The 17,991-nt window shown below is 42.0% G+C and overlaps 1 protein-coding gene and 1 pseudogene across 1 annotated transcript in view; one reads left to right on the forward strand and one right to left on the reverse strand.

The window, feature by feature from the left end:
* Positions 1-5,403: 5,403 nt before the first annotated feature.
* LOC126291525 (5S ribosomal RNA) lies at positions 5,404-5,521 on the reverse strand (annotated as a pseudogene).
* Positions 5,522-11,741: 6,220 nt separating this feature from the next.
* LOC126336196 (EGFR adapter protein-like) overlaps positions 11,742-17,991 on the forward strand; it is a 1,052,725-nt gene continuing 1,046,475 nt past the window's right edge. The window contains exon 1 of the mRNA XM_049999704.1: positions 11,742-13,221. Coding sequence (XP_049855661.1) covers positions 13,183-13,221 — 39 coding nt within the window. The 5' untranslated portion in view covers positions 11,742-13,182. The remainder of the gene's footprint in view (positions 13,222-17,991) is intronic.

A 17,991-nucleotide genomic window follows, 5' to 3' on the forward strand; every position in this document is an offset into this window, starting at 1 on the left:
AAACAGGATGGAAGGAGGTACGGTAGCCCGCAAAAAGGACAGAGGAAGGATGTGAGGATCAGAGTTGATAGGAAGGATAGATGGCGGGAGAGAGGCCATCATACGAGAGGGAGAGTCGAGAGAAGCCATCTTGGGAAAGAAGATGTAGGTTGTACAGGTGGACGATAGGGGGGACACAATGGTGAAGGAGTAGCAGAGGGTGGGGATCGAAGAGGAGAGGAGCAACCTGGGGATGAAGGCGAATGGAGGTGTAGAGGACGCACATATGTTCGAGGAAAAGGAGCAGATGGGGAAAAGGAATCAGGTTGTAGGGGATCTGCATGGTCGAGAATCTGGGGGGCCTATAGAATTTGGGAGGGGGAGGGGAGATGTCAAGGTGGGACTGGCATAACATAGGATGGGGCGGATTAAGCATTTGTAGGTCTGGAGGGTGGCAGTGGGATTGAACCGCCATGTCCAGCCAGAGAGGAGTATGAGGAGGTGGAGGCAGTTGTGGGCTTTGGATTGGACAGAGTGGAGATGAGGGATCCACGTGAGGTGACAGTGAATGGTGAGACCAAGGTAGATGAGGGCTGGGGAGAGGTGGAGTTGAGTGGGGCAGCCATGGCAGTAGAAATCTATTTGAGCACAAATGCTGTTGCAGTTATTTATTCCTAATTGAGACACCCACTAAATCACGCAAGGCTAACAGGTAATTAGGATTGTGGGAAAGGCCAAGGGAGTTGCGGTCGGATTCCTTTCACAGTTGTAATTTATTATCATTTAGTTCACAAATAATTAAATTTGCATTGCGGCTGAAGGCCTCCAAACAGATGCTTTAGAATAATTTCAGTTTTGAAGAGACATGACACACAGTTATATTTAAGAATAAAATAAATCGTATATATATATATATATATATATATATATATATATATATATATATATATATATAGGCTGAAGGCCGCCACATTAAATCTTCAAAATTCTAAATATACTATGATTATTACTGAAGGCAGAAGGCCACAATATTTTAAGATGCTAACTGGCCTGATGACCCACAGGGTGCACAGAAAGAGATAAACAAATGCAATAAGATGGCTGAAGGCCACAAAGTTAAATTCTCAAATTAAGGAAACATATATATTGCCACAATCGGTAAAACAAAATATTAAGTTTAAAAATTTCCTTTTTGCAACACAAACGACAGAAGTCAGACAATAACTTGTACAATCTTTCAGAGGAAATTACAATAACCTTCCAAGAGCAGAGGGCGATAATGTTTGGACTTGAAGGAAACTCTGAGAATATGTTTCCAGGGCTGAAGGCCCACAACTCGGGACCTTGCCTTTCACGGGCAAGTGCTCTACCGTCTGAGCTACCCAAGCAGGACTCACGCCCCGTCCTCATAGCACACACTCCGCTGCAGAGTGAAAAATCTCATTCTGGAAACACCCCCAGGCTGTGGCTAAGCCATGTCTCTGATGTCTGTGCAATATGTTTTCTTCCAGGAGTGTTTTTTTTCTGCACGTTTCGTAGAAGAGCTTCTGTGAAGTTTGGAAGGTAGGAGACGAGATACTGGCAGAAGTACAGCTGTGAAAGACGGGTCACGAATCGTGCTTGTGTGGCTCAGATGATAGAGCACTTGCCCGTGAAAGGCAAAGGTCCCGAGTTCGAGTCTCGGTCGGGCACACACTTTTAATCTACCAGGATGTTTCAATAACATTTAACTTCGCTTATCCCTCTCCGAAGATCACTGAACTGTTGAAAACATTTTTAACTTTATTTAATCTTTAATAGCAGTTCTTTATAAGATAAAGTCCCATTTGCATTTTGATATAGGTAATTATTACACAATGCAAAAAAACTACCCTCATCTTCAGAATAAAGATAGGACGTTACTATTTACAGGAGATGAACATAGCATGTTCTGCAGAAATGATTAGAATTTCAGCCATCTAGGTTGTGCATGTGACATTTTCCCCAGTAGGCACAAGAACCGCGATCCGTCCTTATACCTTTTTCATCCGTGATGGTCTCGATGCGCATATGACGAGAACGGCGTCGTGGGGTACAGCCACCCGTGCAGATTGACCTGGCTCCAAAGATCATCTGTTTTCGGTGGCATTGGGTCACAGTGCTGCAGTCGTCGTCTCATCACGTCTCACACATTCCCGACTGGTGACATGTCTGGTGATTTGGTGGGCAAGACCAAAAGGCTGATGTCCTGTGACACCGAGAAGGCACGCGTTCATGTAGCAACAAGTAGTCGTGAATTTGATTGCTGAAAAATTGCGTCTAGGGTGTTGTGATGATAGGGTATGGCAGGACGCCAATCTCGTAGGTCACACTGGTCACAGTGCCCTGCACATTCACGAATAGTGATTTGTGGTTGTACCCAAGAAGCATTGAGTTAACGTTGTGCGAATGCAGTCACTGAGATGCCACTCCCCCTGTCTGCTAAAAACTAATCTAAACTAAACCCCTCACGAACAGGCCTTGAAGGCCCAAAAGTACCGACCTGCCGCCGTGCCATCCACAGACCACAGGCGTCACTGGGTGCGGATATGGAGGGGCGTATGGCCAGCAAGGATTTCTGGTCAGATGAGTATCGGGTAACATCAACAGCAGCAGAAAATGGTATAACAGGTGTAGGATTCGTTATGAATAGGAAGGTAGGGCAGAGGGTGTTTTACTGTGAACAGTTCAGTGACCGGGTTGTTCTAATCAGAATCGACAGCAGACCAACACCGACAACGATAGTTCAGGTATACATGCCGACGTCGCAAGATGAAAACGAACCGATAGAGAAAGTGTATGAAGATATTGAAAGGGTAATGCAGTATGTAAAGGGGGACGAAAATCTAATAGTCATGGGCGACTGGAATGCAGTTGTAGGGGAAGGAGTAAAAGAAAAGGTTACAGGAGAATATGGGCTTGGGACAAGGAATGAAAGAGGAGAAAGACTAATTGAGTTCTGTAACAAGTTTCAGCTACTAATAGCGAATACCCTGCTCAAGAATCACTAGAGGAGGAGGTATACTTGGAAAAGGCCGGGAGATACGGGAAGATTTCAATTAGATTACATCATGGTCAGACAGAGATTCCGAAATCACATACAGGATTGTAAGGCGTACCCAGGAGCAGACATAGACTCAGATCACAATATAGTAGCGATGAAGAGTGGGCTGAAGTTCAAGACATTAGTCAGGAAGAATCAGTACGACAAGAAGTGGGATACGGAAGTTCTAAGGAATAACGAGATACGTTTGAAGTTCTCTAACGCTATAGATACAGCAATAAGGAATAGCGCAGTAGGCAACACAGTTGAAGAGGAATGGACGTCTCTAAAAAGGGCCATCACAGAAGTTGGGAAGCAAAACATAGGTACAAAGAAGGTAGCTGCGAAGAAACCATGGGTAACAGAAGAAATACTTCACTTGATTGATGAAAGGAGAAAGTACAAACATGTTCCGGGCAAATCAGGAATACAGAAGTACAAGTCGCTGAGGAATGAAATAAATAGGAAGTTCAGGGAAGCTAAGAAGAAATGGCTCCAGGAAAAATGTGAAGACATCGAAAAAGATATGATTGTCGGAAGGAGAGACTTAGCATACAGGAAAGTCAAAACAACCTTTGGTGACATTAAAAGCAACGGTGGTAACATTAAGAGTGCAACGGGAATTCCACTGTTAAATGCAGAGGAGAGAGCAGTTAGTTGGAAAGAATACATTGAAAGCCTCTATGAGGGTGAAGATTTGTCTGATGTGATATAAGAAGAAACAGGAGTCGATTTAGAAGAGATACGGGATCCAGTATTAGAATCGGAATTTAAAAGAGCTTTGGAGGACTTACGGTCAAATAAGGCAGAAGGGGTAGATAACATTCCATCAGAATTTCTAAAATCATTAGGGGAAGTGGCAACAAAACGACTATTCACGTTGGTGTGTAGAATATATGAGTCTGGCGACATATCATCTGACTTTCGGAAAAGCATCATCCACACAGTTCCGAAGACGGCAAGAGGTGACAAGTGCGAGAATTATCGCACAATCAGCTTAACAGCTCATGCATCGAAGCTGCTTACAAGAATAATATACAGAAGAATGGAAAAGAAAATTGAGAATGCGCTAGGTGATGAACAGTTTGGCTTTAGGAAAAGTAAAGGCACGAGAGCGGGAATTCTGACGTTACAGCTAATAATGGAAGCAAGGTTAAAGAAAAATCAAGACACGTTCATTGGACTTGTCGACCTGGAAAAAGCGTTCGACAATATAAAACGGTGCAAGCTCTTCAAGATTTTGAAAAAAAGTAGGGGTAAGCTATAGGGAGAGACGGGTCATATACAATATGTACAACAACCAAGAGGGAATAATAAGAGTGGACGATCAAGAACGAAGTGCTCGTATTAAGAAGGATGTAAGACAAGGCTGCAGCCTTTGGCCCCTACTCTTCAATCTGTACGTCGAGGAAGCAATGATGGAAATAAAAGAAAGGTTCAGGAGTGGAATTAAAATACAAGGTGAAAGGATATCAATGATACGATTCGCTGATGACATTCCTATCCTGAGTGAAAGTGAAGAAGAATTAAATGATCTGGTGAACGGAATGAACAGTCTAATGAGTACACAGTATGGTTTGAGAGTAAATCGGAGAAAGCCGAAGGTAATGAGAAGTAGTAGAAATGAGAACAGCGAGAAACTTAAGATCAGGATTGATGGTAACGATGTCAAATTAGTTAAGGAATTTTGCTACCTAGGCATTAAAATAACCAATGACCGACAGAGTAAGGAGGACATCAAAAGCAGACTCGCTATGGAAAAAAAGGGATTTCTGGCCATGAAAAGTCTACTAATATCAAATACCGGCCTTAATTTGAGGAAGAAATTTCTGAGGAAGTACGTCTGGAGTACAGCATTCTATGGTAGCGAAACATGGAACAGAACAGAAGAGAATCGAAGCATTTGAGATGTGGTGCTGTAGACGAATGTTAAAAATTAGGTGGGCTGTTAAGGTAAGGAATGAGGAGGTTCTACGCAGAATCGTAGAGGAAAGGAATATGTGAAAACACTGATAAGGAGAAGGGACAGGATGATAGTACATCTGCTAAGACATGAGAGAATGACTTCCATGGTACTAGATGGAGCTGTAGAGGGCAAAAACTGTAGAGGAAGACAGAGATTGGAATACGTCAAGCAAATAATTGAGGACGTAAGTTGCAAGTGCTACTCTGAGATGAAGAGGTTAGCACAGGAAAGGAATTGGTGGCGGTCATCATCAAATCAGTCAGTAGACTGATGACCACAAAAAAAAATGGCCAGCACTCCTCTTTTCCGGCCATATGTCAGTTTCCGAGGCTGGAGCCGCTACTTCCCAATCAAGTAGCTCCTCAGTTTGCCTCATAAGGGCTGAGTGCATCCCGCTTGCGAACAGCGCTCAGCAGACCGGATGGTCACCCATCCAAGTGCTCGCCCAGCCCGACAGCGCTTAACTTCGGTGTTCTGACGGGAACCGGTGTTACTACTGCGGCAAGGCCGTTGGCCCCTGTCTGCTAAAACACGGTCATCATTTTCAAACAACCAGAATCTGGATTCTTCCAAAAGCACTATCTGATGTCATTCCTGTCTCTAGCGGCGTCGTTGCATACGCCATTGCCGTCTGGCATGTTTCTGCACGTTCGTGAAAGGTAGGCGGAGAACTGGACGACGCGCAAGTAACCCATGCCATAATAAATGGCGGCGTACTGCAACCCCTGGTAGTGTACGACCTGTTGGACTGCTCCACTGCTGCACCAGAGCCGAGGAGGATGCAGATCTGTGCTGCAATGCCAATCGGAAGAGGTGTTGATCTTCTCGGAAAGTGGTCTGAGTAGTGCGAGCTGACACATCTCGTCGTGTTCTGCAGATTTCCGTGAACCATTCTGTACACACCAGCTGCACTGCCGAAACACTTCGTCCCACATGAGCAGTAATTTCTGGGACGGTTGCATCACATTCTCTCATGCCCATAATGCACCCTCTTTTAAACTCACTGATTTGACTGTACGGTTCACACACACGTTTGCGAGACAATCTGCACGTCTGCCATACTGCTCCATTCTATAATTTTATTCGGAAATGGTGGTAATTTCTTTCTAAATTCCTGATTTGCATTGTTGAACGTTTTGACTGAGCATGAAACCTTATTGTAAGTTTCTCTCTAATACTAGTAAGTATCTTTCAGCGCTGGAACCAGTTCTTCCAGTAATGGTTTGAGCTGGTTGTCTTCACATTTTTATCTCACCATGCGTCAAACATCTTTCTCGTACTCTTTAACCTTTAAATTTCCCTCAGATGACAGTTATTTTCTAAACTGTCTGCTTTCCTCCGAAATACGTTTGTAAAGAACACGAACATTTTGTAGTAGAATTTTGTGAACATGCACGTGTTCTTTATTCTCTTACAATCCAAACATTAGCTTTGTCCTGTAATCCACAATATCCTCAATAACCTACTCGGTGTCCGCGTTTGAAATGAATTTTTCTACGGTCAGCTTCTCCGACAGTCTATGTAGTAACAGTTGAAATACCAGCATTCTTCAAATTCTTAACTCTGTATGCCTACTAAATTATCTTTCCATTTAATATTAAGCTTCGATGTCACTTCACTTGCAAATCGATGATCTCTTTCGTTTCTTACAGGATATGGTCCATAGACAGTTGAAAGAATCACCATTTCGTTTCCAGAAAGTCTACACGTTTGCGACACTCATCTCCACCAATTAGCACTTTTTTTCCTACTCTCATATAGTGGTGTTCTAAGTCTCTTCCTCTAGTTTCTTTCATGTCTATGTCAGATGTCACATAAAATGTGATGACATCAGAAAATCTTCGATTGTTTATTCGAAATGCTCTAGTTTGCTAATCTAAAAAAAAAAGATACTTTAGGCCACAGCCGTAATTTAAAAATTTCCTTTGGTAACAACGAAATGTTTATTTTGCTTCATTTATGATTAATGGAGAAGCAGTTCTGTAAGTTATTTGTTGAATTTTTTTCCTCTGTAGCTGCCTAGCTATTTACCCAATAACATCGTTATTTAATATGTTTACAAATTACATATTCATTTTTATGTTTACATTGAAGTTTTTATTTACGTATTTTCTGCCTGAATAATATACACATACAAAATTTCTTACTTTTAATGTTTTTTTTCTTTTCCATATGATGTAACAGTCTTATGCTGAGATGACAATCGTATTTCACACTGTTAAGGTTTACGGGATTCATCACTGGAGATGAATAACTGACAGAGCTATGGACACTATGCACAGATAATCAGTTATAAGAATGAGTGCAGACGATGTCTTCTTTCCTTCTTCTGTTAACTCGTTTGCTCCTGTGGAGTGAGTCAAATAATGCTACTAGTGTGTCTCGGCGTCATCTCATCTTGAAATTTATAGATCTATGTCTGTTTTTTGGAAATATCTTGCCACGTGGACGTAGATTTTTCGCGTGAGGGCAAGGTTTGTGACACTTTTGGTTTCGGGAAGTCCCAGTTTGAAGACTGCTTCTTAGAGTTTGGTCTCCCGACTGGTGGAACGGCCAACAGCCGAGCAGAAAATGATTTAGATCTTTCCATTCTGAAGCATAAATTCGCAATATGAAAAAAGTCCAGTAAGTTTCCACACAAAGTGAAGGTAAACATCTATTTCTGGACTAGTCGATACCATTGTTTATAAAAGCTCTCGACACTGACATATCTGAATTATCCGCTAAATGTGATCACATAGAAATAATTATTTCATTCAGCATGTGCTGTAAATTTCAAAAGTGTTTCTTTTAAGCTATAGCCAAGTACAACACGTTTTTAACATATAATTATAAATATTCGTCAACAAATCATTTATTCTAAATTAATAGATCTAATTAAAACCAAAATGGAAAAATAAAGATTCAGATAAAATTCTTTATTTGATAATCTTCTCATATTTTTTGGTCACAGTCAGGTTATAATGTTTGAATGATATTTGCTCATTTGACTGCACAAAACTAGTTTATTTTATATTATTATCGTAATTTTGGGCTTGATAGATTATCAAGTACAATAATAATAGGTATAATTAGATTTTGTTGAGTGAAGTCATCGTCAAGATATATTAAACTGTTTGTCACAGCATGTAGATAAGTATAAAATCACAATAATATAAGGCAAACAGCTACCAAACATTTTTTCTAACAATATAATAATCGAGCCACAGAATAATTATCAATACAATCTTTAATGTGCAATAAACATGATATGTATTTCAGACCGTGTTCACTGCACTTGGAACAACTGCACCGATAGTTTTTCTGAGGCTCTATTGTTCTATGTTTGGAAAACACGTTTACCACCTATCTGTCATATATTTTTGACATTTTGTACTTAACTACACACTGTGATACCCAGTTTATTACGAGCAGATCCTGGCGGTGACTTCACTTACCAAAGTCCAATTATATCTAACACTGCTGTACTTGATAATGGCTAAAGCTGAAATCATTATAATAATATGAAACCAACAAGTTTTTTCAGTATCTTCCAGAACAGTGTTTAGTCCAAATTAGTATTAATGTGACTGTCTTAATAAAAATTGTTTTTCAAAGTTAAGTTACGTAACAGTTTACAGAATGATCTATACGCTTAATGGATGAAAAATAGTAGCTTCCTGTAATTTGATAAGATGAATTTACTTATATAGTAAAATTAGAAAAAATTATAAAGGGAAACAGAACTTTTTTGCATGAAATCTGAAGCATAATAATATTATCTTTACTGTAAAGTAGTTTTTGGAATATTTTAGTTAACAATTGTGGTTACTAACTTTCATGGTTCAGTTCAATAATACGAAATGGAAGTATATGAATAACAAAACATATTACCAAAGAAATAATATTTTGGTAATTAAATATGTTCGAAAAATCTTCAGATGTGGAATATATAACTTAATCCTAGGAATGTGTACCCCAGTCACAGCCTGGAGTTTTTTTGTTTGTTACTGCACATGCTCCACCGCACATACACAGATGATGCCAGATATTGAGTGAGACCTCGTACAGGACGAACGTTGGAAGTATTGAAACACTGTGGTTCAGTTAATCTGACGAAAATACCTTTTAATGGGTCACGGTGACCCAGGAGGCTGTCGGTGAGTGTGAAGTATATTTATATGAAAACGGCACGAAGAAATGTCATTTTCCTAACGAATTTGCTATATGGGAAGCACTGTTGGAAAAAAAAAACTCAGTCGTGAAGGGGACGTAAGGGGACGTAAGTGACTTTCCTGATCAAAATGATTCCGAAGCTGATGCTCTTGCAGCAGTTATAGGCAACGGCGAGAATGACTACTCTGCCGAATCTTCTGAGAGCAACGAAGAAAATACATTCGTCGACGGTAAGAATGGTCGTCATTGTAACACAGCTCCCAGCTGCCCCTAACAGAACAGGCCGCCAAGTTGCCAGTAACACCGTAGGCCATATTCAAGGAGCGTGGAAATAATAAATGTCTGCCCATACTAATATCTGGGAGCATCTCAAAATATTTGTGTAATGTGTGCTTTTCATTAAATGAATAACATTTCGTCTAATTAAGTCTTTAGAACCGTATCGCTATCAAGTTTCGTCATTGGAAAGCTGCTTTGACAGTTTTTACATAATCTCGAATTTCCGATGTATTAATACTAATGTTGATTAGAAAGTAGGCTAAAACAGAGATAGAGGGCCACAACTTTTTCACATGCCAATATCAAACCCTAATACCGAAAAAATACAGGAAAATTTAGGTATAATCTTTTATATGTTCACAGAAAACAGAATAAGACTTCGTTCAAGAGATTATACCAAATTTCAAAATAACTACGAATCTCTTTTGTGTTATGTGGCATCTGGCCATCTTAGCCATATATCGGGACTAGACGGCCAGACATGCTAGGAACAGATGGCCAGCTGGCAAAATAACTTTAAAAAACAAAGAGGAAAAGAGTATCCAATAATCTTAACATGTTTTATTAAACTAACAGTATTTCTGAACAGAAAATTATTGAACATCTCTCAACTTGTTTCCCATTTGCTAAGCCCAAACAGAACCTGGAACCATTGAAGTTTTTCAGTATTTCGCTCTAGGATTCCCTTGTAATATTTAGCTCTATAGAACCTTTTGTAACGGACGAACTAGCATTTTTTTACTTTTTTACTTTATTAATATCAATTTGAAATCTTCTTTCTTCATCTGCCTTTTGTAGAACCGATCTTGGGAACGTGGTCAGTTAGTACCTGTAAAATAAATGGATTCCCGTCGAAGCTACAAAATTAACTTTGTTTTACGGGGGCCGCGCGGGATTAGCCGATCGGTCTGGGGCGCTACAGTCATGCACTGGGCGGCTGGTCCCGGCGGAGGTTCGAGTCCTCCCTCGGGCATGGGTGTGTGTGTTTGTTCTTAGGATCGTTTAGGCTAAGTAGTGTGTAGGATTAGGGACTGATGATCCTAGCAGTTAAGTCCCATGAGGTTTCACACACATTTGAACTTTTTTTTTTTTTTTTTTTTTTTTTTTTTTTTTTTTTTTTTTTTTACGGGGTGCTGACTATTCCAGAGATAGTGTGAGCATCGGCAGGAAGAGAAGATATGCAACCTCGTCAAACAACGTGGCCAAGAACACAAAGAGAAACTTCATGACGGTACACAGCCCTAAATGTAAGTTTCCGTAAATACCCATAGCCTACTTACGCAAAAATGGAAAAGTATTGACAAGCTATGTAATATTAACACGTGTTAAAAACTAAAATCGTAAAAAAGACTTGCATTTTGTTGCAGTAAAGAGCCAATTGAAACTTCAACGTTTCAGTCGCATCAAGACTCACAATCAACCGATCGGCATCGTTGTAATGCGGGTAGTTGGAGAACCACAGCCGTTGACCATCTACCCCGCACAGCTAAGTATATGATATAAGCTATATGATACAGGTGAAATTAAATGCGTTGAGTGCACGAGAGTCCAACTTCATTTAAAATATTCTATATTCAGACAACTTCTCCAGCAAAATAATTGAGGGTCTCTGTGACCTGGTGTACAATTAGTGTGACAGTTTCACAATAGTAAACTGCTGTGGTTAAGTGTAAAAATTGACCCTAGTATAGGCAAAATTTATACATAATCTGACATTTCAATTGACATACGAATGTTCCGAGGAGGTAAGATTCGTTACAAAGGTTAAAGTCCATCGGGTTCGATCCTCTCTTACAGAGGAAACCTCCAGCGACCACTTCTTTCCTCTTGCCGAACGAGACGGCCGTTCATTAACGTCATCCTCGGCAGCGTCTGATTTACGGCGTCGGCCGTGATTGGACCGTTCGGTGTGTTTTACATAATAACGCAAATTATTGGTGGGTGTACCAGACGAACCGGACGTAAGAGAACGAGAAGGAACCGAAATTGACCCCGGCTAAAGAGCGGCCATTAATCCGTAGGTGGGCCGGGTGGTTACCACGCCTGAAGACGCGACGCCTCTGCCAGCCTACATCGAGCGGCCCAACTCCTTGTGCGGTTCGGCGCGGCGCGGGTCCGTTAAAACCAATAGACGCGCGTGCGGTAATAAAGCGTGCCGCCTAACCGGTCGGGCTGAGAGAGAGTGAGGAGGCTGGAGAGTGAGAGAGGGACAGAGAGCGAGGGAGAGAGAGAGGGAGAGCGAGAGGGAGCAAAAGGAAGAAAGGGAGAGGTGGAGGAGAACAGCGCCGGCCGCTGCAGGCCAGTGCAGCCGCAGACGCAGCCGCGATCGTGCTGCCACGCGGCGGCCACCCGGCCAGACACTGCCTGCCACTTGTTGCTCGTCCGCGTGCTTCGATGACACCTGCCGCGCGTCTATTGTTCTCGCTGTCTGCCGCCGCGAAACGCGAGCTTCTTACCTTGTCGGCCGCTCAGCTGTGTTGCCTTGTGACTTGTCACTTGCTCTTTCTGTGATAACCTTGCGTAGTGACGCTCGCGACAGTGCCTCGTTACGGAAGAATAGTACTACGTTAGTAGTGTTTCTTGAGCGTGTGACGATTCTCAACAGTGTCTGTGTGTGTCGCAGAATTATTGACGAACCTGTGGGCAGACAGAGCTGTCAGAAACGAGTGACGTTGCACTGCTACAGCCGAGACAGTTTTACCTTCTAACGTCTTCGCAAAAGTGCGGCTGGAACGAAGAATCGAAGGCATTCGTGTCTCTGCCCGTCTTTTCGTGACAGGCTGCTGTACGGCCGATTAAATAACGAACATGCTTTACTAGGTGACGTGTCGTTCGTAAAGAGAGGTAGTAAAAAGTTTTATATCTCTAGTGGAATGCGTGAATGGACTTTCGACTGTGTTTCATAGCCTGTCGGTATCATTAATTACGAAGCAAGTCCGGCTTACATATTAATGCACAGATCGCCCCCTCCCTTCCCAAGGCTGTTACCGTCTTTCAGCAAACTGGTTGGCGGACCACCGCAGCAGCTTACCGTGTGCTCTCCTCCTAACAGCGGCTCAGGCGCGCCTGATAACTGGCTTCCCCTCTTTCCTCGCCCGCGGCGGTCGGCCGGGCGCTACTGGACTTCAGTTAACCACCACACTTGACCCATGTAATTGGTCAGTGGAGCGGCGTTTAAAAACTACGATGCAGCCCGAAGGCACCACTTGCTCGCGCCGTTGCGTGTAACAAGCTTGCCTCTTGCTCGGGCAGATATCATCATCGGTTGAACGCGATCGGCTGTTTACAGTGGCGGAGGCACATCGCTGAGCTCCGGTCTACGAAAGGGATAGTGGAGATGTGAAATTGTGCTGTTCAACAGTACACTTAGACAGCAATTAAATTCGGAGGTATTTTTTAAAGCGATAGTTAGTGCTTGTGCTGTAACATTTGAGCATCTGTGTTTCTTATCCGTCACCCTACTGGTAAAATCTCTCGTAGGACAGCGTGTGACATGATATTCAGTGGTGAAGTTCATAACGAAACTACCCAACAAATTTCGTTCGACGTCGAAATAGTGTGACTCCAGTTTCGTAGCTTTCTTTCTCCTCCTTTTGTTTTCTGTCAGATGGTGTGAAGTGAATCTGTTAATGTCGAGTGACGTTATGCTGCCAGCGCCGTCGGTGGATTACCGCTCTGTGTGTGAAAGTGCGCTCAGGTGACGCTGAACCACTCACAGGGAACACTTCTATCTCCGAAGACCATGCCGGAAGCGACGCCGTCCGTGTTTCCTTTCGTGCAGGTAAGTGCAAATACGTGCAGGTGCCAATGACGTGTATGTGAGTAGGTGAGCTATGCGTGTCTCCTCGGTGACTCAGCGCTTTCCGAAACCTTGACGTACTGTGAACAATGCTGTAATTCTAGCTCTTATACACTTTCTGTCAGTATAGTGTAGGTCCCGACTGGTCGTAATCTTTCTTTGCAGGAGTATTCTGGAAGCAATGAAACGAGCTTCAAGTCTGCGTGCAAAGCGTCAGTTCGTACACTTTACCAAATTGTGATTGTCCCCCCCCCCCCCTTGACTCCTAGTATGCAACGAATTCAGTAAAAAGTTGGCAGAAAGTAAACATTAGTTATTTTAAGTAGGTGGTTTCACTTTGAAATATAATTTTTAAAATTTTTCACAACATTAATCTTTTTACCATAGTCAGCTACGAACACAAGACGAAATATGCAAAAAAGTAAACAATCAATGGCTTCAAAGCTGTCGTTTCACTTTGGAACTGCCCATCATTTCACTAGATTTATTTGGAAGCAATTTTGCATTTATCTACATGCAGCCCACATCTTCAAACTTCCACGAACTCATAATGCCTGAAACGTACTATAGTCCTCAATAACAAGCAAATATGGGCCTACAATTTAATGAAATTGTGTCTCAAGTACTGCTCCAGTGATTTCATTTCGAAACAACGCATAAAATCAGTGGCACAAACTCAAATTTACGTTACGAATACTTTACATAAACTTACATTCACTGAGAATGATTTCCTCAACAAGATCACTATAAACAACACATGTCAGAATGTCCTACAACCACGTAACACAGTCTCCACACCGACTGTTGGTTCAAACGCTGTGACTGCTGGAAAGAACTGCATTCGTGGAAGTACCTCATACTGTACGACTAGATGTCTGTCTCGGAACAGCATCGGTGGTTTGATGTGGAAAGGACTGGAGCTTGAAATTAATAAAATAGTGGTTTCAAGCAGAAACCACTGGTACTCAAAGGGTTAAGTCTTGGTCGGGGTGGTGGACTGATCTGTAGCGTAACTCTGAGGTTGAGGGTGGGTTGAAAGGTGACATTTCAAGTGTGCGTTAGTGAAGCCAACGAATGTGACCGCGAAACAACGGTTGTGGTAACAGTATGATTTGAAGAGTAGCTTATACCATACTTAAAGCACTTTTCTTCGTTAATAAAAACTAAAACTGGAAGACAAATCCAGAAAACCTTTATTAAATAACAGAGATATATCTAGTTAACGTTGTCATTTGTTTTATGTACATCTACGAAAAATGCAAGGTAGTGCTGGCAATGTGTAACTTTCATTGTAGCCATCGTTGTTTAGACTTGTCATTTATAGCCCTTCTAAGACACAAATAGGGCGACAAAAAACAATAAGTGTCACATGTCACTGAAGATGTTAGTACTTCTCGAAACTAGAGGAAATGTTCCTGTAATTATATGTGCAGGAACCAATACCTACTGAGACGTGGGCCACAGCACAGTCTGCATTTTGTTTACAGATGAGACACGGTTCACAACAGACATCACAGTAAATTACCAAAATACACACGTGTGGGCTGATCATAACGCTCGAGCAATCGTGCGGGTGTAGCATCAGGACCGTTCCATTATGAGTGTGTGGGCATGAATTGTCTGTGACAGGCTCGTAGACTCATACAGTTTACTAAACAGTTTAACTGACGTCTGCGCGATGAATTACCAGCGCTATTGGACAATGTTATTCTTCCAGAAAGACAACTGTGGTTTATCCAAGACGGGGCATCATCCAGTTTCCTACGGATCGTCTGACAGAACGTCACCTCATTTCAAGGGCAATGGGTTGGTCGAGGAGCTATGGCAAAATGCATTCTCCGTTCACCGGACGAGAATCCGTTGAGTTTCTGTCTATGAAGACATTTAAAAGCATTGGTGAATGTCCAATCTCTCGACAAGATGCAGACGTTACAGGAGCGTGTATGTGACGCAGTCCGAATGCAGCCTGTTTTATTTGAATGCGTGCATCACACAATACGAAGAAGGGCTGTTGGATGTGTCAGGATGCGTGGCAAGCACATGAAACGAGTCTGCTTCTACTCAACATACATCTGGAACAAAAGGGCAGATTTACCCCTATCGCAACAGGTGTTGATTTCCGGACATGTTGTTACAGGAACTTTTTTTCTAGTTTTGAACAATACCGCTTCATGTAGGAAAATGTGACACCTTTTTACGCATTCTGTATTTGGTATGAAGTCTGAAATTACTTTGGTAACACACTGTTAAGATACAGCTATTCGAGAAGCACTTGGTCTCATTTCGCTTATTTTAAAATCCGGCCACCCCAATGTATTTAAACAACGAATGACAAACGGAACGTTTAACTACAACAGAAGACGTCCGACTGACTAGTTGTAGCAAAACCTTGAAAATGGCTAGAGAGATAAAGTAAAAGGATATTCTATTCCAAGTTACGATTGTCAGTCCTGTTGATATTCAGAAAATTTATTTCGGCTGTGGACCGCTCTGTGATTGAAATATTAGGCTGGTAGTAAAATACTTGTGGGAGGTGACATTTTTTGGAATTACGGCAAGATTCGGAGGTAGTTTCCACCCGCCACAGTGAATGGCACTTCTCCTTAAGCGTGAAACAAAAGCAGTGTAACTGCCTCATAGCAAGAGGATGAACCCAATAATATCCGATTACAGGACTACCCATAAACTTCTCGAGTTCTTTATTCCGTTCTAATATCTAAGAATAATACTATGATATAAAACGTGCGCATGAAACTAGCACCAAAGCAAGCTCGTGGAAATCTTAGATATTTTTTTGCAGGGCTCTCCCGATGTGCAGCGGATCTGCAAAGAGGTCATATATGTGGAAGACAGTCTTGCGTAGTACAAGTGTGAGGAAGCAACGACACACAACATTTTGATATCAGACATTGTACCACACCTCATCCAGGGCCATACCAAGGACATTGTAAGATAACCCCTAACCCAAATATGGGCGATCCATAGCTGGGCACAAACCCGTTAATCCGTTAATCGTTAGTTAACGATGTCGACTTTTCCAAGTACTAAGTTATTCTTAGAAGAAAAAAAAAGTTCACAGACTATTTAATTTTCGTTAACTTTCTTAGAGTCCGTTAACTGGTAATTAGTTACATACTGTATATGACAAAATTGACGTCGCACGCCCACGGAAATCATGTTCTGATGGGTTCAGGTCATTTAGGTGTGTGGCTACACCGGGGCGCGCGCTTTATGTTAACATTCGAGTGCGAGCGAGAATATCTGGGTGTTGGCTGATGAAAATCTATGGCGACAGTCGAGTGGAAATAGCGAGGAAACGAATACAAAAAGCTGAAGGAGAGGCTTTGAGGCATGAAGCCGGCGAAAGTTCAAAGACACTTTAAGCGGCGGTGGAGGAAGCAAGAACAACGAAGACGAAGAGGAAGATGTTTCTTCGTCTGTCATTCAATCCGAAGAGTAGCATAGTAGCAGTACATGCCAGCTAGCGGCATTTCTCGGGGAACACGTTTTAGTAAATTTATTTATTGAATATAATACTCCTATACCCTCTAGTGCTGCAGTCAAGTGACTTTTTTTCTGTGGGCAGAAACATTTTGTCTCCTAAACGAACCTCGCTCTCAGAAGAAAACTTTAACATGAAGGGAAACAAGCACCTTATGTCAGATACTACCTAATTCTCCTGTATTTTTTCTCACGATGAAACCTGCTTTTAATATTCTTCCCTGTTCTATATAAACTTTCCCAACCAACACAATTGACGCAAGCAACGGTAATATGTTTGATTCAGTTGCTTATAACTTCCAATCGATCACCTGTAAAGTAATAGAGTAACGAAGTTAATTTTTTAGTAACGGATTAAGAATTAACGAAGTTAAATTTTTTATTAACGTTGCCCAACTATGGGCGCAGGCACAAGCTGCCGCTAGCACAGAGTGGATAAAAAGTTTAAGAACTGACTAGGAGAGATGGGTGAGTTCTCCTGCCCTTAGAGTTCCTGTCTTTAGCCTTAGAGAATAAGATGTCGTCACACTGTCAATTCTGCTGTTTAATTTCGTGCAGTTAGCATTAGTATTAGACACTACTACAGCAGACGTTGTCATGTGGCAACAGTGAGCTTGGTTAACACAGCTAGCTGATTGCTCTTATCAAGTAATGGAGTTCGCACAAATACTTCGCTCTAGCAACGTTTGTCAACCGCCGTGTCACGACACCTCTGTGTCACGAACACATGTCAGGTATCTCGTAATATTTTTAATGTCTTCTGATCTTCGCAAGAAACATGGGTACAACACAAGAGAAATTCAGCGCCATTCGCTTCTTCGAGCCGCTCAGTTTTCAAGAAATTATACACATAATAATAAAAAAGTACCTTATGTGTCTGCTGTTTTGCTTCTAGGAAGTAATCACGTGTAGGGATGTCGCGAATGTCCATAGCAAAGAAGGTGGAGACATACGGTGCAAAAGTGTTGTAGGGTCTAAAAGGGCGGTGGCACGATGCTTCGCATTTTTTCGCATTTCTGCTGACCCGACCCAACCGAGAGGTGTCGGTGTAGGGAGCAAGCGGTAAAGGTGGAAAGAAAAGGTGAGTTTCAGCTGGTATGATCTGCTCTGCCTTTGGCTGCGCTGCTCAACCATCTCCTGGTGTGAGACGACTGGAAGTATGCCTTATTCCATATACATTATAAAACTGGGTGTACATATATTCCACTTCATCTTCTAAGCCACCGATTTCAACCAAATTCAATACACATA

Source organism: Schistocerca gregaria, chromosome 1 (assembly GCF_023897955.1).
Source record: "Schistocerca gregaria isolate iqSchGreg1 chromosome 1, iqSchGreg1.2, whole genome shotgun sequence".
Taxonomy (NCBI): Eukaryota; Metazoa; Arthropoda; class Insecta; order Orthoptera; family Acrididae; genus Schistocerca; species Schistocerca gregaria.